The sequence below is a fragment of the Protopterus annectens genome, chromosome 8.part0 (assembly GCF_019279795.1).
Source record: "Protopterus annectens isolate FY-2018-M chromosome 8.part0, PAN1.0, whole genome shotgun sequence".
Taxonomy (NCBI): Eukaryota; Metazoa; Chordata; order Ceratodontiformes; family Protopteridae; genus Protopterus; species Protopterus annectens.
In genome coordinates this window covers 1,517,696,787-1,517,723,361 of record NC_056741.1, presented here as the reverse complement: position 1 = coordinate 1,517,723,361, position 26,575 = coordinate 1,517,696,787, and the positions used below count along the sequence as shown (strand labels likewise).

The 26,575-nt window shown below is 38.6% G+C and overlaps 1 protein-coding gene across 1 annotated transcript in view; it reads left to right on the top strand.

Annotated features, from left to right (window-relative positions):
* KIRREL3 (kirre like nephrin family adhesion molecule 3) overlaps positions 1-26,575 on the top strand; it is a 2,095,651-nt gene that overhangs the window by 2,018,897 nt on the left and 50,179 nt on the right. The window contains exon 14 of the mRNA XM_044081102.1: positions 7,113-7,199. Coding sequence (XP_043937037.1) covers positions 7,113-7,199 — 87 coding nt within the window. The remainder of the gene's footprint in view (positions 1-7,112; positions 7,200-26,575) is intronic.

Genomic DNA, 26,575 nt, shown 5'->3' with positions numbered 1-26,575 from the left:
TGACATGAGTAGGAATGGCTGATTAGCAGGATAGAGCCCTGACTATGGAGCAGGTGACCTGAGTAGGAATGGCTGCTGAAGTTGACAAGGAAGGATTGAATTGGGATTCAGCCTACTGCCAAATGTTATAGTTCCTCATAGGAGGGCATAGTTCAAGTTATAGATTGGAGGTATGCCTTGACATGTGGAAACAGGCTCCCACATGAGTAAAGGATGAAGGGACTCTGGTGTAACAGGGTTTGCAGAACTGGGTGTAGTTAAGAACACTAGAAATGCCACTATAGCCATAAAATTAAGGAATGAACAAGGAGCTCTGATGGCTACCTAAATGGCATCCTTTCCCTACAGCTATTACTTGGTTTTGGTAGGACCCCTACCATGTGGAAATAAATGGGTTCATGTTCATTAGGGAGAGATCTGATGCACAGGGGCAACAAAGAAACTAGAAAAAGAAATGTAACATAATGATTAGTAAATATAAACTACATTTTATCTTAATACTAAAAAATAATAATATGCTTCCATGATTTAAACATTCTAAAATGCATTGCTAGATTCACAGAATTACATTATGGTGCAACTGAAAATATCAACCAGAGTTTATGAAAGAGGCAGAAAAACATAACTAGTGTATTCTCCTGTGTACCCCTGATGTTGGAGCTGAATTCTCTCTTCATTTAGTAAATTTACTAATTCCAAGGTTGTTCTACCTTAAGTTAAATGGAATGCAAAATGAAACATTTCCATTATTACAAGTTAGTCTGAAATTGGAAGCTAATTTATTTAGAAAAGAAAGAACAGAGAGCTGCAACGGTGAAGATACTATTCATAGGTTCATAGGTAAGTACTAGGCTGTCTGCCCGAGGACATCTATAAGCCTAGCCAGAATGTGTTGGCATTCACCGCCCCCTTAGATTAGTTTCCTCTGCCTCGGTCCAGCAGAGCCATTAGTTACCTGTGCCTCTGTCCAGTAGAGCCACTGCAGTGATCCATGGGGTAAATTTTCTGTTTCCCATCCTTTCTTCAAGGTTTCTCTTGAAGAGTGTTAGTGAGGGGCTCTGCCTAATTTAGATTGGAATCCTGTTCCAAAGCATGGGAAGTCTGTGGGACAGGAATTTATCCCTCCAGCACATCCTATTTATCATTGTGATGAGGTTTAGATCCCTAGAGTGTGTGGCTCTTGGGGATTTGTTTTTTTTAGGTGGAGCATGTCCATCATTTCTGGGTTGGACATGGCCTTGTATGTCAGGCAGAGATCACCTCTGAGTAAGCAGTATGCAACCAAGTACAGCTGGAGTTTCTTCAGTCGGGCTGCATAGGGCATATGTTTGAGGCCAGTAATCCTCTTGGTGAGGTACTTCTGTGGTCTTTCCAGCAGTTGCAGATGTCTTGTAAGGTACATCCCAAATGGGGTGTTGTACTCTGTGATGGGTCTGATGAGTGATGAGTAGAGAGGCACAGTAACCTCTTTTGTTCTAGATGCAAACCCTTTTGTGATCAGGTGGGCCACATAGAAGGATTTTCTAGCCACCTTGGCAATATGATTATCAAAGGAGAGATTATGATCTACTTGGGTCCCCAGATCCCTTATTACATTTTCTGTATTTAGGGGACTACCACATATGTGGTAGTTTGTGGGTACTTTGTTTTTTCCAAAGGGGATGACTATGCACTTTTTGGCATTTAGCTTGAGGCCATGATTTTGACACCAGGTATCCGTCTCAGTGAGACCCTTTTGGAGGATGTCTGTATCAGCTGGAGAGTCAGTTATGGCCCCCAGTTTGCAGTCATTTATGAACTTAGTCAGCCATAGTCCTCCTGTGCTTGCCTGTACCTCTGAGAAGTATATACCGAACAGGAGGGGTCCCAGGACTGAGCCCTGGAGGAAGCCACTTGTAACTGGTTTAGAGTTGGACCTAGAGTCTGTAACTCTCACTGTGTGGGTTCTATCCGTGAGCCAATTGGCAACCCATCTCGTGACGTAGGGGTTTATGTTCAGGCTGGTGAACTTGTCTATAATACCAGAATGGGGAATGGTGTTGAAAGCCTTTGCAATGTCTCAGTAGGCTGTATGGACCTCCTTTCCCTCGTCTAAAGCCTTGGTAACTGTCTCAAAGAAGTCCTCCAGGTTTAGGAGGCATGATCTGCCCTTAACAAAGCCAAACTGGGTAGGGTCCAATGTTTGAAGGTTCCCAATGTCTCTGTTAATGAATTCCATGATGATGCGCTCCATAGCCTTGCAGACCAGGCAAGTCAGGCTTATAGGGTGATAGTTCCCAAGGTCCATTGTGGCTCCACCTTTCTGGAACAAGATAACTGTTGCTGTGAGCCACTCTATGGGTATGTAGCCTGTAGAGATGCTGAGTTTGAACAGTGTGTTTAGGTGAAGGGTTAGTTCATTTTGGTACTCATGTAAGACACAGCCTGGGACACTGGTCCCATTGAAGCTGCATTTTTGGCTTTGGATAGGGCTGTTTTAACCTGTGTGTCAGTGATTGCCGGGCCACTACATTCTTCTGGTATGGTTATGGCCCTTTAGGGGGTGAGAGGGGGGTGAAGTTTTCACTAAACCTGTCTGCCAGAATGTTGGCAATATCAGTCGGTTCCGTGTATTTTGTGCCATTCTGTACTAACTCAGAGCAGATCTGAGAGTGTCCACTTAGGTTCTTGACATAGCTAAAGAACACTTTGTGGTTATCTTTGGTGTCCTTGGCAAATTTTCTTTCAAAGCTAGCCTTGATGATTTTATGAGGGATCGTAGTTTCTTGCTGATACTAGTCAGGGATGTCTTTCCTTTTTGGGATTTTACTCTTTTCTGTACTAATTTCCTCCTTTTATTGTATAGCTTGTTTATGGCAGGGGTCCACCAGACTGGTTTCCTTTTCTTGGAGGAATAATTCTTGGTTTTGCTTGGGATAGCATGATCCATGCATTCTTGCAGGTCCTCATAGAGTGCCTTTGTAAGTGACTCAGCAGCTTGGACAGCATTGTCCTTTAGCATGAAGGCTGTGAACCTTTCCACCTTGGTCTTAAGTAACGTGAAGTTTGCTTTTGAAAAGTTCTTCATGGTGGTTTCCTTGATTGGGGGTTGGGGCGGAATGTGGATATCCAGAGTGATTAGTTTATGGTTTGATCTAGCCAGCGAGGGTTTGACCTCCGGTGTAGAACACCGGTCGCCCATGTTGGTGATGACTAGGTCCAATATGTTGTCACCTCTGGTGGGGATGAGAACAAGATGTTGGTAAGTCAGTTAAAAAGGCTAGGCATAAGCAAATGCAAACGATCAGGTAGCTGTACGTTGTTAATCCAATCCACCGGACTTGAAATCAGTATTTGTAAAAACACTGATTTCAAGTCCGGTGGATTGGATTAACAACGTACAGCTACCTGATCGTTTGCATTTGCTTATGCCTAGCCTTTTTAACTGACTTACCAACATCTTGTTCTCAGTTTTTTGTTTGGTTTCTTTCACCTCTGGTGGGGATGTTGACCAGTTGATCCAGGGCATTCGAGTTTATAAATTTTAGGAAGCGTTGGGCAAGGGAATTAGTACTTCAGTAGTTCTCCGAGTTAATGTTTGGGTAATTGAAATCACCCAATATTAGGGCATTTGGTAGGACCTTCATATTTTCCAGTGTCTCCAGAAACACCTAATGGGGGTCCTGGGTCATGGTGGGTAATCTGCAGCAAGCTACAATTTGAATTGCAGTTTTGCCCATTGTTAGTTGCACATGGATGATCTCTGAGGCATTGTGCTGTGCCACTAACCTGGAGGTGTGGGTATCCTTGATGAATATGGCTACACCCCCACCTTTTGTGTTTCGGTCCAGGTTCTGTGGCCGAAAAGTATGGTATGAGTTATAGCCTGGTAGTGCTGGGGTGCTCTCAGGAGCCTTAAACCAGATTTCTTTTACTGCACAGATGTCGATGTTCTCCATACTGAGGAGTGCCTCAAGTGCATGCATTTTGAGGTTTAGATTTCTGGCGTTGAGTAGCATTACCCTCAGGTTTTGGTTACTTGTGCTATTTATGGTGGTGGGTTTGTCTTTTGAGCCTTGCCTAAAAAAGGCACTATGGGGGCGGCAAAAGCCTTGGCCAGTATTCGAATGCCTAAGGGTGACAGGTACAACCATCTCTTGCAAAGCAACGTGGCTTATCGAGCATGTCATCCCAGGTGGACAGATACTGGATCCCCTTTGAATGACACCAGAAACTTAGCCAATTGTTGAAATTGATAATTTTTTCTTTATACTGTGGCATCATTCTTGGTGAGGGCAGGATGCTACTGAGGGACAGGGTCATACCGGCCTGGGCTACATGATCAGCGAGCTCTTCCATGTCTCTTCTCTTGTAGTCCAGGGAGGTATGTCTCAGGTCATTCACACCAACATGGACAATGACAGAGTCATATTTGTACTTGTTCTGGAGTGACCTCAGTGCTTGAGTTATGTGGCAGATCCTGGCACCCGAACAGGCAGCTAACTGTAACCTTCACCTTGTCCAGCCTAGTTAGCAGGACATCAGTGTGCCTGACTATAGAGTCACCTATTACTAGTGTGTTGGGTATGCTATTTTGCTTTAAGAGCTGTGAATGTGTGGCACACTGATTATCTGAAGTATGTGCTTCATGGTTTGTGATGGAGTGTGGAGGTTGCTTGGGTGTCTGCTTTGGAGGTCTCTGTTGCTTTTGCAGATTTTTATTTAGAGCCTCCAAGTATGTTTTCGTGTATTTGTGTGTGTTATTTGCCGGTATTGGTTTAGTAGGTCTATGTGAGACTGGTGGTGTGTTGCAAGTATTTTCCTTCTCCTCTTGACTGTCAGTTCCAATTTGGCTGTATAATTGCATCTCTCGCATAAATTAGTGTTTGGTGGTAGGAGGAGAGGGTTGTCTGTGTACATGAGGCAGTTGTAACATTGCCTCAAAATGCCCAGATTCACCAGTTGGACTGGAAAGTACACCTGAAACTGCCCTTTGGACATGCCTGAATAGGTAAAGTGAGCTGTTTTACTGATTAGCTGGTAGGGACGAATAGAGAGCTTTGTTCTTCTGGACAGTATAGGGGGTCTAGTGCTAAGGTTAATTAGTACTTGCTATGAGTTTTGAGCAAGTGCTGGGCTGTGAAATAAATGGTTTGAGTGCTTAAGTTGAAAGTTTGTCGGAAATAAAAGAGATAGAAATTAGCCCAGAATGGCCACTAAACTACTAACTTCTGGGCTGCAGCAAACAAGCACACAAATTTCAGAAAGAAACGATCAAATAAGCAGGCACAATAAGCCTTTAACCAGAAATTCCCAGCTCAGAAGGGCATAATCTAGCTTTTCCTCACACAAGAGTGCAGACTACAAACCTTAATATAAAATAACTGGCCTGAAGCCAAAGTGCTTAAACCAGAACTAATGCACTTTTAGAATAACAGACACTGAGCCTTCAATCAGCAATTCCCAACCAAGCTACCTGTCCTGCGACAACAATGCAGTCCACAAACCTTCTTAATGTAAAACAACTGGTTTGAAGCCCAACTGTGCTTAAACCAAAAGGCATAGAATAACAGTTACAATTTAATCAGGCTACTAACTAGCAGTAATAACTGCAGCAGAATAATACATGAGTAATTTTAAGAAGAAGCACAAGCAAAATAAGGTAATAAAGTGGGAAGAAACACAATTACAGTAAAAGTAGATGAATAAAGTGCAATATATATATATATATATATATATATATATATATATATATATATATATATATATAAAAACAATAGAAAACGAGCAAACTGATTTAAACAAATTACCCAATTAACCAGTAAAAAACTCAAAACTGAGTTAACTGAGTTAAAAGCTTATTATGTTTATAACATAAACCTAATTCTTGCATTGAATTAAATGTGCAATGATTTGGTTTATTTACAGTGTATACTACGTAATGTAGATTGCTCAGTTCTACAAATTACCAAGACTGTCATTTCAGCAGTCTGTAGTTTTGCATTTCTATATTATGTAACTCATTCACTCTTCATTTACCCACTTAGTCTAGTTTAGGATAACAGGGAAGCTGTAATCTATCCCAGCATTCACTGGGTACCTGCAAAAGAACTAATCATCACTGTGATGCTAATCCATTGTAGGATACACACACTTTCTGTTTCTAATGGCATGGACTTTTACAGGCAGAATGCTAGTTTATCTACAAACTTTGGGATAAGGAAGTAAACCAGAGCACCAAACAGAAACCCACATAGACACAATCAGAGCATGCAAACTCCACACTGATCCATACTACACAATTATTGACTTGTATTAAGTAGATTTTAGTAGATATTAATTTATAGAAGTGAATAACTGTATTAATGTATTCATCACAGCAATACTATTGAAATTTTTTAACAATGTCAGTATACCACTGTTGGGTTTCTATTAAGACTTTCATCCCAAAGGCATGACGATAGGTGGAGTTGGTGACCATCGAAGTGCAGTATGTGTTAGTGTGGCATGAGTGTGTGTACATCCTATGATGGACTGACATCCTGTACACAAATGGTTCCATGCATTGTATCTGCTGTTAAAGCAAACTTATAACCCTGATTAAGGTACAGCAGGTATTAGAAAAGGAATGAATGATTTTCTGATATTCAAAGATGAATTTATCTTACACTCGTTTCTCAGAAAGAGCCTCTTATTGACAAATTGCTTTATTTTGTCCTCACTGGCATGACAATTCTATATGAAGTCATAACAGAAAACTCCACTGTAAGACCACCATGTACTTTCAAAAATATATATATATTTATATTTTTTTACAGAGATAATTAGGTATTTTAGAAATGCACTACAAAATTTTAAGAAGTCTAACTTCCTTTCTTATTTATTTAGTTATTTATTCAGTGTGCATATAAGGCAATATTGACTGTGCCTTATTTGATTCTGTGCACATACATATCAATGCATTCTCACTTTCACTCTCTCTTATGCTGAATATTCTTCTTCCAGTTGATCAGAGCCAGGCACATAAAACACAATTTGTCATCCATTCTAACAAACAGGTTAAATATATTTTTTTAATTTTATTTTGAAATTTTATTTCTAAAATGCCATATTTTTTTTCCTGGGAAATCAAGATGGATAGAGAAGGGTTCCAACAAGATTCAGCCTTGAAACAACTAGAGGTACTGAAGGAAGAAGAAAAGGAGTTCCAAGCTTTAAAGGTCAGTGATACAAAGTAACATTACGCATGTCTGCTTACGTTCATAATCTGCAATGCCAATGCAATTATATTCCAGGAGAAGCACTTCAGAATAGCCTAATGTGTAACTGGGTAGCATGATGTAATAAAATTATAGCAATCTTTTGCATGTTTGAGACTCGATATCGTGAGGTCAGAAAGTGCTAAAAATTACATTTCAGCTTTGCCAAATAACATTGAACATTGAAATTTGATATTACACAATAAAAGCATTATTATAGTATGCAAATCACCTGCACTCCCTGAGGTGGGGGCTTTACCGCTCACATCCCTGCAATTTATACACACAAATGCTAAGATCACTGTACTTTGGAGAAGAGAGACTGCTCTGGTTTACAGCAATTTCAGGCTTAGTATACATTTCCCTGTAATTACACTTAAATGCTTGTAGTACCAAGGATCTCACTTACTGTCCTCAAACATCCAATAAAAAACCTAAAATGGCAGCTCCTCCAGCAGTGCATTTATTTCTAAGGTTAATACATTATCAAAAGATATTGTACAATGACAAAATATATATCATGTAGAATTCAGCTAACATTACAGGAATCATGAATGTCATTTATAAACATTGGGGCAGATTATGTTCTCTCTCTTGCGCTCTCTGTTTTTTTGTTGGATTGTGGGTTATATAAGTTGGTCTGTTTAAATATCTGATGCAATAATTGTGTCATGTGGTCTGCTATCTTTTTCAATGTTGTGCAACCTGAAAGTAAAGTTGATAAAGCTGGTAGCACTATACCTCATATCTTGCCTCATTAAAACATATAATATAAAACATATAATATGTTATATGGTATCAAACTTAGAACATAGATCATAAATCATACCTATATCAGAGAATATCCTTTTGTGTACATGTCTTTGTGTGTGTGTGTGTGTGTGTGTGTGTGTGTGTGTGTGTGTGTGTGTGTGTGTGCGTGCGTATGCATGTGTGTGTACATTTTCAGGAATTTGGTCAAAGAACTGGAAACTCTGGGTGCAGAAATTTAATTCTGAAATGTTAGTGTTCATTTGAGTTTTACGAGAGAGAGAGAAAGAGACAAAAAGACAGACTGGCACACATGATTTTGCAGTCATGAGGCAGAAGTTTTAGAGCTGCTATGTTCTTAGCTGAGAAAAATCTGCCTCATGTTAGTTATTTGTTGAGATTGTTTAAATAAGTAGGTTTAACACCTTTAGAAGACATGAGAAGCCTCACAAATACTTACCTATACACCAACTTTTGCAAGACCTTCTTCCTTACCTATTCCTGAATTTCAATGACAAGTTTCCAACAAATTAAGAATAGCAGCTTATATTACTGAATTAAAATATTGAGCCAACTACTGGGGTTTTGGTGAGTTTGTATAGATTTTTGGCAAGAGATGGAATCATGGTTGGGATATACAATGAGCAAAATAAAAACAGTTTGCTGAGAGAAACAGATTGATTTGAGGTGGACCATCCTCACTAACAGCAGGACTGATGTCATGAACCCTTAGGACAATTAAGCATCTGAAACTTTCTCAGGCTTTTAAGTCCCCCACCCCCCATTTGGGAATAATGCACTTGTGAAGCCTTTCTCTGTACATCTATTTTGATTCACTATAGTGTGCAGCAGGTTATGACTTTGATTTTTGGTGGTGCAATTTACTGTACTTCATAAGTGCAACTATTTTCTTCTGTTCTATTCTTTAGGACTTCTTTCCCTTTTCAGGTTTGCTATTGTTCTCTTTGAAGTGATTTTTTATGTCTTTCTTTAACTTCCTAGGCCTGTTGACATTTTCACCTTCGCTTTAGCTCCTTTTTCAGTTTTATGATTTTTATTCTCAACTTTACTGTTGACTGTTGGAAAAAGCATGCTGTTTTTGCTGAGTTCTATTTTTCATGTACTTCATCACAGGATCACAGGAAGTTACTAGGCTATTGGCCCTGAGGCCCTTACAAGCATAGCCAAGAATTTAGCCCATGTTCCAACAAGTCAGATAGTGTTCATAATGTTTCTTCCACTGTTTGTGTTATGAAGAATGACTTTAAGACATAAAAATGTTGGTATAGACTTCCACCACATAATAAGCATGAGCATTGCTTGTTTTGTTTTTTTCCCAAATATGAAACCTGTTAGGGTTTTACATGCCCCTACACATTAAGAGACAGCAGATATACCTCTATGAAAAATCACCTTAATTTGAAGTTAATACTTCATTAAAGCCATCAACTTCAACAGAACCAAGGCGCACAACCTTGACTTGAAACCTACAGCAGACAGTTATTGCCATCCTTTCTCAAAGAGGTAATAAAGGCCTGACAAAGGCATTTCTCTACAGGTCATAAAAACAACATAAAAAGATGTTGACGATTATTGCAATACCTTTACAGGTTGTGTGGAGTAAATCTCCTGTTAGAGTGCCTAAATTACTAGGTTTAACACCTTTAGCAGACAGAGACATCTCAAAGATACGTACCACTAGACCAGCTTCTGCAAGACCTTCTTCCTTACCTCTGCCTGAATTGGAATGACAAGTTTGAGAAAGCAGTTTTATGAGTTCAATAACAGATGTAGTGGTCTCATCTTCAATAACTTCCATGGTGTATAGATGCCCCTTCTCCATGTTGTCATCTTCCTGTAGGTCTTCCTGACTCCTCATTAAAGCAGATGATGTCAGCAATAGTACCAAAGACATCAACATTAACTCACATATCAAGGTTAATGACTAGGGACTTAGCAATGCCAACTAAGGTCCTGATATCAAGACTTTAGATGCCACCAGAAATTATTCAGCTGTTAAAAATCAATGATGTTATTGTCTTTTGTGCTGTGTCTGCCAATGTGGATGTGTCTGTTGGACCCACCACTATAAGTTCAAGTCAAAGTCACTTTTGAAGGGTTAAACCTTTTGATCATTAATACCAACACAGTAAGCACTGAACACGCTGCTGACCCCAGTATCAATATTGGTGTTGTAGGAACCTCCACAACTGATATCTTCAAAATGTGACCCAATTCAGATATCAGTTTCTACCCTTTCAATTCATAAAGTAAATCAGATTCTAGGTAAATCTGTAGTTGTCCCTCTTGTCAAATAGCAGGACAGAGGGCCTTAAGGGATTATGCAGGTCTCCACCATGATATCAAGCCATAACTGTGCTTCTTCTTCCATGGAACTGTCATCTTCAAGAGTAGCCAGGAAGAATATGTGCAAGAAGAGGTACAAAAACTGAGCCATGAGCTTCCTCTTGCCTTTTGTTAAAGACAAGAAGGATGTCAAATCCTTTCCAAATCCCCCAGCTGACTCCAATTTTAGGGAGATCTTAAAACATGTGTCAAAGGGAAATGGACCACAGACCAAATATTCTTCCCACAAATATTGCAGGATATTTTTTGGACGTATCGGACATCTTCTTGGATGGATCACCCATTGTTGAAACCACTTGTCAGTAATATGGCTAGTGACATCCCAGATATGGTGGCTTCTGTACCCAAGAAACCAGGCAGAATTTATTGGCTCCTTAATGACTGGAACTGATATTTATAGACTCCAAAGTCTGATTCAACTATTGCAACAGCAGTCATTAAAAAAACTCCAGCTTCACAGAACCTCTCAGTCTAGCTCCCTGACAAGGAATTTAGGGCTGTCAATTATTTTTGACAGTATGTTTGTGTATCCCTGACTACTTCCACGTGAGCCATAAACTACCCTTCAGATATTATTCAAATGTAATGATACTTGGTTGACAAAGTTGTCAGTGGACCAGCTGTCAGCTAGACATCTAAAACAAAAGCTGCATTCCTAAGTGGCAGTAGTCTCCCCAGCTTTGAAAATCACCATAAGACTGGCATATACCTCTGTTGAGGGTTCAGTGCAAGCTAAAGGTACAGGTATTGTCATGCACTAAGGCATACCTCACTCCAGCTTAATTTCTACTGAAGAATCTAAACAGACTTCCGTAAATTCACCTTTTGATACTGCAGTAGGGCACCACTGTTTTTATGGTTCTGAAGTTAAATGCCAGTATAAGAATATAAAGAAACAGGAACCTTGAGGCTGTGCTCACATGTTCCACTCAGGAAGAGGAATTTTTGGCCCACCCTTCCCTCCCCCTTCATGTATATTTGGCTAGTATTCAGGGCAAGTAGGTAAGGACATTAATAACTAGAATGTATATGATTTCTTTCTATACCCCTTGCAGCCCTACTCTTCAACCTTGACTGACTGTAACATCCCACATCATCAGAAAAGTGCAGAAAACAAGGTCTCAAACCTTCAAGAACAAGATCTATCCAAGAAGTCCTAACAGATTAAAGAGGATTAGGTACCATTACACATTCTTTTTAAAGACACAGAAAACAAAGTCCCCCTGGCCTTTCATAGGTTTAATGGCCTAAACAGTTTCATACTGAGAGAAACCCTTGATATGGTCATGGAGTGGTTTGTGTTTTCAGGACAATGGATGTGGGCTCTCAAAAATGTTTACTCCACATAATGATATACAAGGAATCCTGAGGGCATCTACAATTTTTGGTCAGGACTATCAGTTCAGAACTCTTACATTTAGTCTCTCCACAACTACTAAGTAGTTTACCATGTGTATTTCTTTGGTTGCAGAAAACATGATGTTAAAGGGATGAAAATGTCCCTCTTGCACGATGACTGGTTCCTAGTTGCTCCTTCAGTGAGCAGGCTAATCTCTCCCAATATCCTCCAACTCTGTTTCATTCCCTGAAGATCATAGAAAATTGCAATGCTTCAGCTGGAGACATCTTAGCTGCTCACATTTATAGGCATCAGTCTGGACACAGTTGTGTAATGAGCTTATTTGGCCATAGGAAGAATCTTATCTGTCCTGTATGTAGTATTATAACTCATTTTTTGTGAATCTGCCATAGTTCATCTTTGCCTGAAAACGTTAGAGTTGATGGTAGTGACTATCTAAATTGAACTCTTTGCAAATTGCTACACAGGAGTACTGCCGTGGTCTCTATCAGTGCAATGTTCTCAGTTTTCAGTCTGTCTGTCACAGGATATCAAGATATGCAGTGCTTGCTAGTCTTGTTAACGGTGGTGGTTGCATCTACACAATCTTTTACAAGTCATCACATTTCAAAGTCCCAGCCTACTGAGATCCAGCCGTGTAGCACAGAGGGGATTGAGCCTTGATGGAACCCTAGCTGAACAATGTTTGACTAGCATTCACAGTACTGCAGGGACAAGGTAGAGAAAGGGACTGAGTGGCTCAAGTTGGCTCACTCTTCCTGGGGGGAAGAGGTAGTTTGGCTTTTTTGCATTATCAGTACTTTGCAGGAACACAGGAATACGAGCACAACATTGCAGCATGAAGAGTCTAGCATACCTGTGTTGCAAACAGTAGGCCACTTAGTCAGGAGCTTACTCAGACAAGAAGCATGCAATTTCAAAGGCAGCCACAGCAGAGCTTGCATACTTCTGAAGAAGTAGAAATAGAACAGTGCACAAGATCTGCAGACTGACCAACTTCCTAATAGCAGACTCTTGAATCCACTGGGGAATGAATTGGCAGCAAGCCTGTCACCCCAATGGAGGAGCAAATCGGTCAGCTGTATGTATAGTCATTGAGCCAGTCTTCTTACACTCCACATTTTTCAAGACACCCAGCCTCATGCTGAGGAAGCCATCCATTCCAACAACATGACAATGGCTTAGTATTTTAGAAGCAAAAGCATATCTACTCTTATCCTTTGTTTAAGGAAGCAGTGAGAGTTTGGCAATGAGCTGTGTCCACCAGACACCTTCAAGTAGCAAACCAAATTCCAGGGAAAACACAAACTCTGTAGCAGGCAGACTCAAACTGCTGCCTGCTGATGCCCCATGAGTGGTTCATCTTTCTCTTTAATAGCACAGACGTTTATGTCACTGAGAGAAGCCATGCAGTAATGTATTTGTCCCTCCCAAACAGTGCCAATTACAGCATCTAATATTCTGTTATCCCTTAGACACATGTTGATCAGTTCAATCCACTTTTATACAAAGTGAATTTGACTGAAACAGTTATGCCAAAAATACTTTCTACACGTTGCATCCCCTCCACCCCCCACAACACACACACATCCCAAACTTATATATGATTGCTCCAAGATCACACAACTGTGGAGAAAAGGTAAACTTCACTGTCACTGAAAGTGGTTTCATTATAATTCTTTCAGTAGTGTTCACATTTGACTGACATGGAGTCAACCAATCAGCAGTCTTCCTTTCTCGTCACTGGGGAGATGACCCAATGATGCTGTTATCCACAAATGGCACATTGGACTACTTTGTGTTTTTCTTTTGTTTCCTGTAACAGTGAGGTTCACCCTGAAAGTGAACAATAGAAGTACAAAGTCATTATATAGCCTCATTTTGGCCTTGAAAAGTTTGGTTCCCCATGCTCATGCCTCACCTCTTAGAGAAGCATTTCTGCCTTTGGACCTTCAGAATTGCATTGTTCCATTTTTCCAGCAAGCCTTGTCCAAGTCTTCACTCCCTATATCTACCCACACGGTTTCACCAGATCCATGTATAGACAGTAATCCTGCCTTTTCACTCAGAGTGGTCTGCGCTATTAACCTTCCCAGAACTGTAATACTAGGTAAAATATCCATAAGCAAGAGGACCCAATTTTGTGTATGGTCTTCATTTGAAAGCCCTAAATGCTTTATAGGTTCTCTATCTCCTGCCTTAGAATACTTTTTTTACTCATCTATTAAGACATGTTTTAACTGTCAAAGCTTGAATTTCCTGACTTTGGCTTTCTTAAAGCAAGGCAAATCATTTATAAATGTTGTCTTTGGCTTTCTTAAATCAAGCACTAATAATAAATAATAAAGGAATAATAAATAATAAAGCAAGGCAAATCATTTATACATTTTGTCTTTGTCATTCTTAAATCAAGCAATAATAATAAATAATAAGCCATAATAAATGATAAATAATAAAGCAAGGCAAATTGTTTATAAATTTTGTCTTTGGCTTTCTTAAAGCAAGGCAAATCATTTATAAAGAGTACCTTTCTTTTAAGGCTATATATAGAGGGTGCTATTCCAGTGTAGATTCGATGTTTTGCTAGACAATATCACCCTTGATCTTTTGCACTAGAATCTTGTGCAAAATTTAGTTTTTCTTTCTTTTTGTTATCCTGTGAAACTGTCTTTCTTGTAGCAGTTACTTCAGTCAGGATAATTTACAAGGTAGAGGCCATATCAGTACATGCCTTTTAACCTTTCATAATGATAGAGAGTCCATACTATTCATTCTTTGGTACTTACGTATTATCGCAACCAGATTTTTGCAGTTGCAGTAATATGCATGCTGGCATGAAAAGAGTGTGGGAATTAGTGTAACTTGTTTCTGTACATCTTTACTTACAACAGATATGTTTGGCTTACATTCAGGAAGATAAACAACTGTGAAGCTCTTCCTCCTGTTTTGCGTGCTTTACACACATATGGTTCAATTGGCTGGGCTGCTGTCTTACTGTCAAAAGGAGTACTTTAACTACGAAGATGGAATGTTGACGAGAAAAAACACGGAGACCTGGAAATGCTTTGTGGTTTATTTGTCAAGCTTTACAGAGTTGCAAGGAAACATTTATAACAGAAACTTGCATAAAAATAAAAGGTTTGTGAAATTGATGATATTGGATGATGTTGACAGGTGATTCGAGGGTAGTTTTGTATGTGAGAAGTTGACAGTACTGCTTTGGTTTTGGGTTGTGATGGTGCTATCCTTGGACGAAGGGAGATTGTGCTAGTAGTAAAGAGCAAACCTGAACTTAAACAGTATATTTTCCTTTTTTAATTAATAATCCTGAATAAACAAATTTCAGTGTGAAAGAAAACACTTTATGTCACATTTTCACAGCATTATTGTTACAATTTACATATCAAGAAGCAACCAGTATTATCGCGAAAATCTGGATGCGATAATACATAAGTACCCATTCTTTTACAGAATCATAAAATCCTAAGAAGTTTCTAGGCTTATGGCAATAGAACTTTTTTAAGCTTAGCCATTCATGCCCCGATTTTCCCAATTATTAATGCCCATTGCTCACAGACTAGAAGGCCATTGGTATATGTCTGTGACTTAGGGCATCTGCAAACTGCCCCTATCTATAAGGGCCACTGGCTACAAGCCAGGAGTGAATTTGTGATTTATAGGTAGACAACTTTTTCTGTGGTTTTACAATAAAAGTAATTATTTTCACAGCTCTTAGGTCACATTTATGTAGGCGATATAGTGTTGTTTTAGTTTGTGGTTTCCTCTGCCTCAGCATATTTTAGTTGGTTTGAATTTGTGATTTCCTGTCCACTGGTTCAAACTGGGTTTGCATAGGATTAGGAAAGAGCTCTGTTTCACATGAATGGGAAGTGTGTTCCAGAAAAGTGGTGATCTCTGTGACACATACCTGTCTGGTCAACATGTTTTGTTTACATCACAGGCAAGGTTTAGTTCCTTAGATCGGGTTTTTTGAGCCTATTTTGAGAGTGTGTAGCAAATCCATCAAGGCTGGATCAGAGAATACTGATTATCTTGTAGGTTATGCATAGATCACCCCTCAGTAGTCTGTAGGAGACAGAGTACAGAGACAAGGAATTTACATAGTTTACATTGAACATGTTAGTTGCATATTGTATTTTTATCTTTTTTTAGTGAGGAACCTTTGTGGCTGCACCTGCTGTTACAAATGCCTTATTAGAGCCATGACAAGGGGAGCATTGTGCTCAAATATTGGTCTAATGAGGGCTGAGTATAGTGGGGCTATGATCTCCTTATAAGTAAGAGCATGGTATCCAGATCTAAGCTATTCCACATACAAGGCTTTTCTCATTAACATGAACACATGGTTATCAAAGTTCAGGTTACTGTCAACATGAGTTCCTAAGTCCCTTATCACTCGGTCTACTCTTAGGGAAGTGTTATCAGTGTTGTAATTTGCAGGGGTAGTCATCTTACCAAAGGGTATAATTATGCATTTTTTGCATTACATTTTAGGCCATAGTTCTGCCACCAGTTATTTGTCTGTATCAGACTCTCCTGGAGGATATCTACATCTTTGGGAGATTCAGTGATTCTATCCAGATTGCAGTCATCAGCAAATCTGTTCCTCCAAATGCCCTCTACATTTTTCTTGACTTCAGAGAAGTATATACAAAGAGAAACTGTCCTAGAATCAAGGCATGTGAGATACTACTTGTAACAGACATCTTGCTGGAGGTGGATTCCCCCACCCCCACCCCAAATCCATGTGTCCTATCTGTGAGACATTTCTCTATCCATAAGATGACATAGAGATTTGTGCCTAAATTTGTGAGCTTGTCTATAACACCCAGGTGAGATGTTATGTCAAATGCCTTGGCCAGGTCAAGGTAGGCAGTATGTACAATTTTGTTGTGGCTCTAGTGACCTTCTCAAAGAAGTCCAGTAAATTTAGTAGGCCTGACCTTGCTCTTGATGAAACTGAATTAGAATGGGTCCACTATTTGAAAATTTCCTGTGCCTTTGTTTGTCAAGTCCATGATAATTTTTTCCATTGCCTTCCATATAAGATTAGTCAAACTTATTGGTCTGTAGTTCCCTGGTTCTGTTGATGGTCTGCCTTTGTGAAGCAGGATGACTGTTCAGTCCTCCATTCCCTAGGGACAAAGCTTGCCTAGAGGGGGTGGCTGAACAGAGATTGTAGTGGTTTTGACAGGTCATGTTTCAAGCTATTTTGGTGGCATTCTGGGATATTATCAGGTCCTAGTGCAGTGAGGACCTGTTCTTTAGTAATAGGGCAGAAGTCATAGAGAGCATTTCCTGGTTGGAACTGGGGGTGATAGGGAGGTGAAATTAGAGCTAAATTTATTGGCCATCAAATTTGTTATATCCCATTGTTTGGTATAGGAAATTCTATTTACTATTAGTTCAGCACACTGTTTGGTGTTCCCTTTAAGACTGCATACATAACTGAAAAATGCTTTATGATTATCCAGACCCTGGGAGCCCATTTTTGTCTTAATGTTGGCTTTGGCAGACTTGATTAGTCCAGTGAGTTCCTTTTTGAGACTGATGAGGGAGTTTTTTTTGTCTTTTGGGCATAGCCCTTTCACTTTTTAGACAGGATTTTCTTTCTTTTGTTGTACAACCTATTTATACTGGTGGTCCACCCGTGGGGCTTGATTTTGGAGTTTGTCCTAAATTTATTTCAGTTTGGTACTGTTGGTTTTTTTTTTTTTTTTGCATATATTTACATGCTTGTATGGGGATAGACCACCATTTTCTCTGAGTTTGGGTGGGCTTGGAATTTAGCTATGCCATCAGTTAATAGGGGGTAGTTTACCATGGAAAAGTTCTTAAATGTTCTGAGATTTGCTAGGAGTTCATCCTTTATATGTATTTCAATGATGACTGCTGTGACATCCCTGCGCTGGCTCAGTAATCAAGCAGCCTCAATCCTCACCACTGGCAACAGTGAAAGATGTACACAATGGGAGGATGACAATATTACACAGAATAAAGTGCAATTTCCCTTAAGAGCACACAGAGACCACAGTCAGTTTAGGGCTGGTTTCTCCCTCTTTCTCTACATCTCCAATAAGACTCCCCACTGGTACATCTATAGGGTTGAGATCTCAGCTGAGTGGTCAAGCCAAAATCTCCAGCACCCTCTCTGTCCAAACAGTGCTTCATGCCCCTGCCCAAGTAGCTGACACACACACACTTTGATATTTGATTTATATACAAACGCGCGCACGCACACACACACACACACACACACACACACACACACACACACACACACACACACACACACACACACACACATACACACACACACACACACACACACACACACACACACACACACACACACACACACACACACACACACACACACACCTGGGAGAGGCTGGCACAGATTTACTAGCTATGTCCCTTCCTGCCCAGACTATAATGTAGTTCCAGTTGACACCAGCCAACTATTATCAGCTACTCTAGGCCCTTAACAAAGTGTGTCCAATCCTACTGTGTAATGTTACTAATAATCCAAGTGATAGTTTTGACCAAGTGCCAGGCTATTAGGAGTGGCCTGTACAGTGTCACCAAATAGATATGCAAGTACTGTAAGAGCTTAAATATGTCTCATAAATATCAGCCACAATGATAGGTTTAAATATTTTTAATAATAAATAATAAAAGAACAAGACAATACTCAATACATCAACACAGTGACTTCAGAGTTCGAAATCACAAGAAATATTTTAAAACAACATTGTAGGACAGTCTCAAATAAATACAGAAAACATCTAAACTAATCTTTCCTATATTCATAACTGTATCTAAAAGAAATTACTGTACCCTAGTTACTTACTATTAGCAAGGCAAGTGCAGATGGTGATGATGAGTGGATGTTCTTGCTAGATCCAAGACAAAATACAAAATGCACAGTCTCTCTCTGAGAGAGTTCCCAAATTAATATCAGACATTACTGCTGGGCCAGCTTGAATAATATCACTCTTAGTCACATGACTTCAGTTTCCAGGCTAAACAGAAACTTAACAGAATTGAACATCTCTGTGTGAGAAATGCATATCTCTCAGATCTTTGCAGATCTTGGAAGTCGTAAAACAATCCAAATGGATGGAGGCAAGAAACACAATGATAGTCCACAGCAAAATGTTTATTGTAGTTAAGCGCTTTCGTTGGCCTTAAGCCTCAGACTTCATCAGAAACCAAGTCTGAGGCTTAAGGTCAACGAAAGCGCTTAACTACAATAAACGTTTTGCTGTGGACTATCGTTGTGTTTCTTGCCTCCATCCTTTGGATAGTTTTTGTTTTTTTTATGTTTACAAGTCGTAAAACAATATAACACTTACAAAACAATTCAGAAGGCACCCTAGTTCTAGACATCCTGTCTCCTTGCTGCATTGAAACTAACTTTTATAGCACAATAGTAAAGCAGTCTAATGTCAACTTATTTTCTTGAAGTTTTGCAGGTTAACTCTGTATGTTCCAGTTTCTACTATTAAAACATACATTTGCACAGGTATATAGTTTATATACATTTCTGTTCTTTTCTAGTAGGGTATACTGTGGACACATCCTTGAAGCTCAATACTGTATAAACCCTGTTCAACACACACTTCTTTACCAGTAGTGTAATATACATATAACATATAGCTCTGTACAAATCATATCAATATTCACAAATGACATAGAATTATTTACAAAATTCCAGATAGCTGGTCTGGCAATATTTCCCTATATCACAACTGCTTTGTTTATCTGATCTGACCAGTGAGGACATTACACAAGGAAGGGTACAATATTCAATCATATTTTTGAGTTCCGGATCCAGGATATTTGTACCCCTAGTAGATGTGCAGACTAGCTGTTCCATGGTATTTGCATTGGCAAACTCCAAGAATCTTTGAACCTGCATGTTAGTGGTTGTGTACGCATCACAGTTTATGGTTGGATAGTTGAAATCACCCATGTATTTGGTGTTAGGCTGAACTGTGAGTGACTCTAATGCATTTTTTTTTATCTGGTACGGTTATCCCAGGTCATAGACAGGGAGATATGACTAGTGAGGCTATGGTATTGAACATTCCTTAAGGTTAGATCAGCATGCAGTAACTCAAGCATGTCATATTGTTTGATCAATCTTGAAGTATGCTTACTTTTTATGTAGATTGATACACATCCACCTCTTGTCCCTTCTATTACAGTAGCTGATCTAAATGTGTGGAAGGCATCCTCGCCTTGTACTGCAAGGGTAGAATCTGCAGCTTTAATCCAGGTCTCAGTAACTACACAGATGTCAACAGTTTCCAGGGTGAGGAGTACTTCCAGGGAATTAAGCTTCTTGTTGAGCCTCTTAGCACCGATCAGTAATATTTAAAATAATATTTTAATAATAATTTAAATAATTAATATTTTAAAATAATATTTAAATAAAGTTTAGTGTATCTTCTATAGACTTTACTAAGTTGGAAAGTTTATCTCACTGGCATTGCATAAAAAAGGCACTCACTGCCTGAGGTAGCTACTTGATACTAACCTCATTCAGTCAATATGTTTGCCAGTCTTCCTTTTAAGTACTGTAACAGAAATGAATATTTCTTGCAAGCACATGCATAAACTGCTCAGATTCACTATCGCTAGAACCACATCTATTAGAAATGATACTCAGCTATTCATGCCCATTCCCAAAAAGAAGCTTGGTTGTAAAATATTCAAAAATACTTTAGGTAAGAGGTTGACTGCTTTAAATGTTGCTATAAGAAATACAACAAGACTTTAAAACAAAAAAGAAAAGAATGGACTCTCCAAAACAACTCAGGCTTAAATTCGAACCAACTTAAAATAATCCAGCGTTAAAACCAATAGTGTAACTAACTGCTTTCGTCTTGTCACAAAGTTAAAAATACAGTAAATCACAAACAGTGAAACATTTAAATAGTAATAACCCACCAATAGTGTTGAAGACCACATATGCATGACATAATTAATAACACTGTTGCAAAGTTAAAGTTAAAATTCTGACAAGAAGAAAGCAATCAGTTGCACTATTGGTTTTATCTTTGGATTATTTTAAGCTGGTTCAAATTAAAGTGTGAGTTGTTTTGGACAGTCCATTCTTTTCTTTTTTGTTTTACTGTTATTATTTTATTCATGTTTTTCCCTCTGAGCCTAACATATTCTACTAAAGCAGTGGCTACCTGCTAAGCCTTTTTCTGCAGTGAAGCCTTGGATGATATCTGTGCAGCAGTTACCCAAGGAGTACTTTCACAATACACTTTTTGCAGGATGTGACATCCAGATCTGGCACTTCCTTTTTAGCTGTAATAATCAGTGGTATATTTCCATGAGGGAGACCCTGAAAACTTATCTTGGAAATCTGTCTTTCTGTTAAGAGGAATGGATCCCTTCTTACCAAAAAAAAAATAAAATTCTGTATATACTGTAGTAATAGCTATAGATTAACAAATCCATCTTCAGTACCCATAGCTTTGGATAAACAGAGCCATCCTCAGTACCCATAGCTATGAATAAAGAGATCCATCTTCAGTACCTATAGCTACAGATAAACAGATCCATCCTGAGTGCCCATAGCTATGGATAAACAGATCCATCCTCAGTACCTGTAGCTATGGATAAACAGATCAATCCTGAGTACCCATAGCTATGGATAAACAGCTCCATCCACAGTACCTCTAGCTATGTCAAAACAGATCCATCCTCAGTATTCATAGCTATTAATAAATAGCTCCATCCTCTGTACCCATAGCTATGGATAAACAGATCAATCCTCAATACCCATCCTCCTTCATCATCCTCTTCTTTGTTGATTTAGTCTAGAAGCTTATGTTTGCTTTTGTCTTCTTTGAGTGGAATACTAGAGATCTGGAATGGGAGGTCCCAGTCAGTGCATTGCAGGTAAGGATAGAACTGTTCTATTTTTTATAATGGATAATGTTTGCTTACATTAATTGAATCAGTTAATGTCTGTAGAGTGATTGAAATTGCAACCTCTCAATTCAAAGATTAAATGAGATAACAAGAGGAAATGCAATTGTGCAAATCTTTGCGCAAGTCAAAAAACAAGAAATTAATAAAAACTTAATTACAAAAGTACTGGTACAAATGAGAGAATCCTACTAATCTGTGACTTCCATTTACCATATAATTGTTTTGGCAAATTCAGTGCTAAGGAACACAGTTCTGTCTCATTTCACTATTTATTACTGCCAGACTGAATATCATGATAGCTGTCGTGTATCTAGCTAGTATGAGTGTAATGAGTTTGTATCAGTACATATCCTGCCTTTTATAATCCTGTTGCACTTCTTGATGGGAAGTATTCAAAGGCATTATTGCCATAGTGCTATTATGGCTTCAGTGGGGAGCTGTAGTGTTGCTATGGCACTAGAAGTGATTCAGAGACATGAATGAGCCACATGGAGAAAAAAATTACTAGTGACCCATTAGCATGAATACAGCACTTGTAGATGTAACAACACTAGTGTCCCCCCTTCCAACCCATGCAGTGCTTCTACAAAGGTGTCTGTAAACACACAGCTTTGCAGTTTGTATCTGCTCTGGTGCTTACAGCTGTGCTGCTGCCATAGACATCAGTGGGTGCACACCATCAAAAAGATGGGGTACACTTTTATCTCTTCACTCCACAAATAGCTCAGAAGAGATTCTCTTTGAATTGCCACACCACACCATTCTGATCCCAGTAAAAGGCTCAGGGGAGGTGCATAAGTCTAATTTGCATTACTCACACCCACAGACTGGTATATTTCAATCCTGGTAGAAACAGTACTGCAGAAAATGTTGTGTTCTGAATCCCCAGGGTTAATTTCTATCATATTACAGTACTATTTCTATTGTTTTTTATCAGTATAATTGTTATACCTATGACCTATATGTTTGCTTTCATTTATATGCATTTTTTGTATTTACAAGAGTTTTTCTCCTGACATCACCTGGAAAGCTAAGCTCAAGCACAACATCTTAGTGACACTTCTTATCAGTGTTCAAGTTTAGTGCTGTTATACATGCAAATGGTGGTGTGACTTTGTGTTGCTGAATCTGTGTGCCAGGATTATGCCTCAGATGTGTATAATGTTTAAGGAGAAATGTCTTAAGTACCTCAGCATAGAAAGGTTTATATTTTGGAGAGGTGGCTAGTATGATGTGAGTGTGGGCATTGACAACTTGGTGGGAACCGGTAATATGTTTTAGTGAGAGAGCTGCCTCCAAATTTAGTATGTATCTGCTCCTTTCACAGGCAGAGTCAAACTATGGTCAAAGCAATTGGCTTTCAGTAAGCATGGAGTTATATTGCCACTGCCTAGGAGTGCATAGTGCTAATAGTTCCAGAATAGGTTTATAAGCACACAGAGAACCATATCGAGAGCAGGGTGAGGGGGCAGCTGCCCCATGTACATATGGTCAGGAGGCATGTTTGTCAGGTTCCAGTGGTGCAGGAGGGCAGTACCTGTACTGATATATGAAGCTGCAAGGATACTGTGACTTCATAAATGAATACGAACACTATTTTTGCAATCATGGCTGAAGCACAAAAGTATACAGGGCATGATAGTAACTGTAGAAAGATGCTTGTTACATTTATAGGAGAGCAGAAGAGGGTTTTTTTGTTGTTAATGCTCATTTATTTATTTATTTATTTAGCTATTTATGTATTTATTTATTTGTTTATTTATTTATTTATTTGTTTGTTTGTTTGTTTGTTTGTTTGCTTGTTTGTTTAGTTAGTTAGTTAGTTATTTAGTTATTTATTTATTTAGTTATTTATTTATTTGCTTGTTTATTTGCTTGCTCTTCAACATTGAGCTGATGCAGAGTGCCAATCTGAGGAACTGCAGAGGGCATTGATCTGGCTATGGTTCTTTAGGCATCTAATAGAAAAATACAAGTAAAAGTAGCAGAGAGAGATTTGTAATATAGTTGGAGTATCTTGCAGGAGCTAGTAGAGAGATGTCCAGTTTTATCCTAATAGAAAAATAAAAGTAAGTCAAGATTTTTATAAGCTAGCTATAGCCTTAGCAGAGGGGATATATGTACTATGTATGAAGCTTAGAGATTATCAACACTTTATAATTTAAGATAGTTTATCTGTTTTACTCTAGGTTCAAACTGTAGTAGAAAGTCACTACACTGTGCTGCTGACGGTTGTTAAGAGAAGGGTATTGCCATATGGTGAGAAGATTAGAAGGACACAACTTGACGCAGTAGTGTTTCAGCATGCAGCTATGGGACAGAGGCTGCAGCTTTGTGCAGTAAGATGCCCCCAAACTATGATATGGAACGGTATGAGCAACTATGTGGCTGCAAGTGGGGAACATGGTTTAGGATGGGGGAGAAATATAGTTAAAAGTCTTAAACCGCTAACTTGTAAATATGTAGTTCACTGTACTGTGCCACTGTGTGATGCACAATCCAGCCAAATGTTGGGAAATCAAGGACAAAGCAGAGCGATTTAATAGTTACAGAGAGCAGCTATTAAATAATTACAAAATGCCTATTCCTGTACCTGGCAAGAAGATGGCTGAAACACCAGCAAATCACCTTCTCTCACAAGATAAACCAACACTAATACAAGGTGTAAGCAGAGAAAAATATGCAAATAATAATACAATAGCTTTTAGATGGTAAATTAAAATACATAATCATGTCCCTGGTATTTAAAAAACTGGCTGCAGGTTCTATCTGTTATAGTATGTTACAAATCAGCAGCAGCAACAGTAGCCCTTGGGTGCAGCTCACAGCAGCCCAGCCAAATGGAGTTTCAGCTGTTAGTGCTCAGCTGTGAGAGTTTATCAAACATTTTAACTTAAGTTTCCAGTTCTTTGTATACTTTTGCAGATTTTACAGCATTTGAATAAACAAATAAATACAGTAGCTTCATAGCAAATCTGTTCTAATTTAACTTATTTATTGCAAAATAATGTACTGCATGTTGCTATACTTTTACTAGTTTCATAACTTCTATGCTGGGGCTTCAGAAAAAAAATCTGTTGTTTTGTCTTAATATGCATCTTTTTATTTTCAGGTTATAAAGTCTGCAATACTGCTGATGTCTTGTTTCTGCCATTGCTGCAACACGCATAACATTGCCAATCTTTTGACATTTTTGTCAAAAACGATAATTTTTTTATCTTTGTGTGCCCACTGTATGAGCTCTATGACACCATCCTTTGATAAATCGGTTTGGAAAATTCATTTCATATTTGCTGTGTAAAATAACTTTCTGGGCAGGCATGACAGCACCACAAAATGTTATGATGAGTATATGGTTGATTTGAGTCAAAACACTAAACGCAATGAAAATTACTTTATCTTATTTAATTCAGTGGTCTTTTTTCGCTATCATGTTTTACTGCCACATGTAAAAATCTTAGCTGGCCTTTATGCTTGACGCACTATATAAGGTATTTGACTGAAGACTGAATTACCACAGCTGAAAAAGGCTACTGCACCCACCTCTACACAATAATTGTTTGCCTTCAGTCTTGCAGTTTCTTTTGTTTTCTTTCTTTTCATTCTCTTATTTACTGCTGTTTTCCTTAGTATTTGCTTCTTTGGTCTCTTTTTATCTCTTCTTTTATGTATTTATCAAAATCTCCCAAGTTACAGAAGTTAAAAGATCTGATTAATGAATGAACGAAACAGATACTGCAATCCAGATATTTTATATTTTTAATACATTTTTATTTTTTGATTTACTTTGTTGTTTCTTTTGCAGTGCATCTTCATTTCCCTTTCTGTTTATACCTCAAGTAAATATACAGGCCGTCACATGAAAGTGAAAAATGAAACGGCTTCCTGCTGACAAGTTATGCAGCCTCTTATGTTTAAGATGACAGTTCTAGTTACATATAACACCATCTTTGATGTCATGAAAAGATTCAAACCAGTTTGAAATCTGAAAAACCATAGGCAGTTCTAGCTGATGGCCAAGCTCTGTAACATTTTCCTTAAAATCAATATTAGATGAGAAAAAACTCAGGAGGTGTGTTGTTCTGAGGTGAAAAGGCAGTTTCTATTACTAGAAAATGTAATAACATGGAGAAAGAGAAAAAATAATTAAATGCTTTCTTTTGCTCTAAACAAGTAACTACTGGAGTATGCTTATGGGTATTTCAGAGTATGTTTGTGTTTCACTTGTTATATCTCCAACAAAAAGTGTTTGCTTTGCTTCATTATTTTACAGTGGAACTGATTTTAATCCTAAAATAATAGCCATTCTAATCATGGAAGAAAAGTTGAAACAGGTAATCAAACAAACATCTTTCTCCTGCTCTTGGTAGCATATATTCCAGAATGGTTCAGTTTCATAATATCATAACATCAAGTTTTCAGAAAGTCAAAGAACATATGGACAAGACCATACGATCGATATTTAGAAAAGTCGAAGAGTTTGCACTGAGATTATCATGCAATGGGGACTGAAAATTTCCCTACTGTCAGTCAGTCTCAGAGCCAATATATATAATTTGCAGGAGAGGTCAGGGGTGCAGGGGGATCTGCAAAGACAAAGCTTTTCATAATGTTCTACTTTTTGAGATTGTGGAATGTTGATTGTATTTTCTCGACCATATGAAATTCAACATTTTGTAACATTGATGTTATGACAAAGACTGTCCAGAATAAGAGGAACAGATACTGGTAAACTGTTCTGCTAATGCCACCACACTCCTATTCCAGAGAAACAAAAATAAAGCCAGCTGCAGAGTTGAGTACCATCAGTTAAACAAAATCCAAGTATATAGAAAACAACAACAAAGGGTACAACCGAAGGCTGCAATAAACACCATAACTC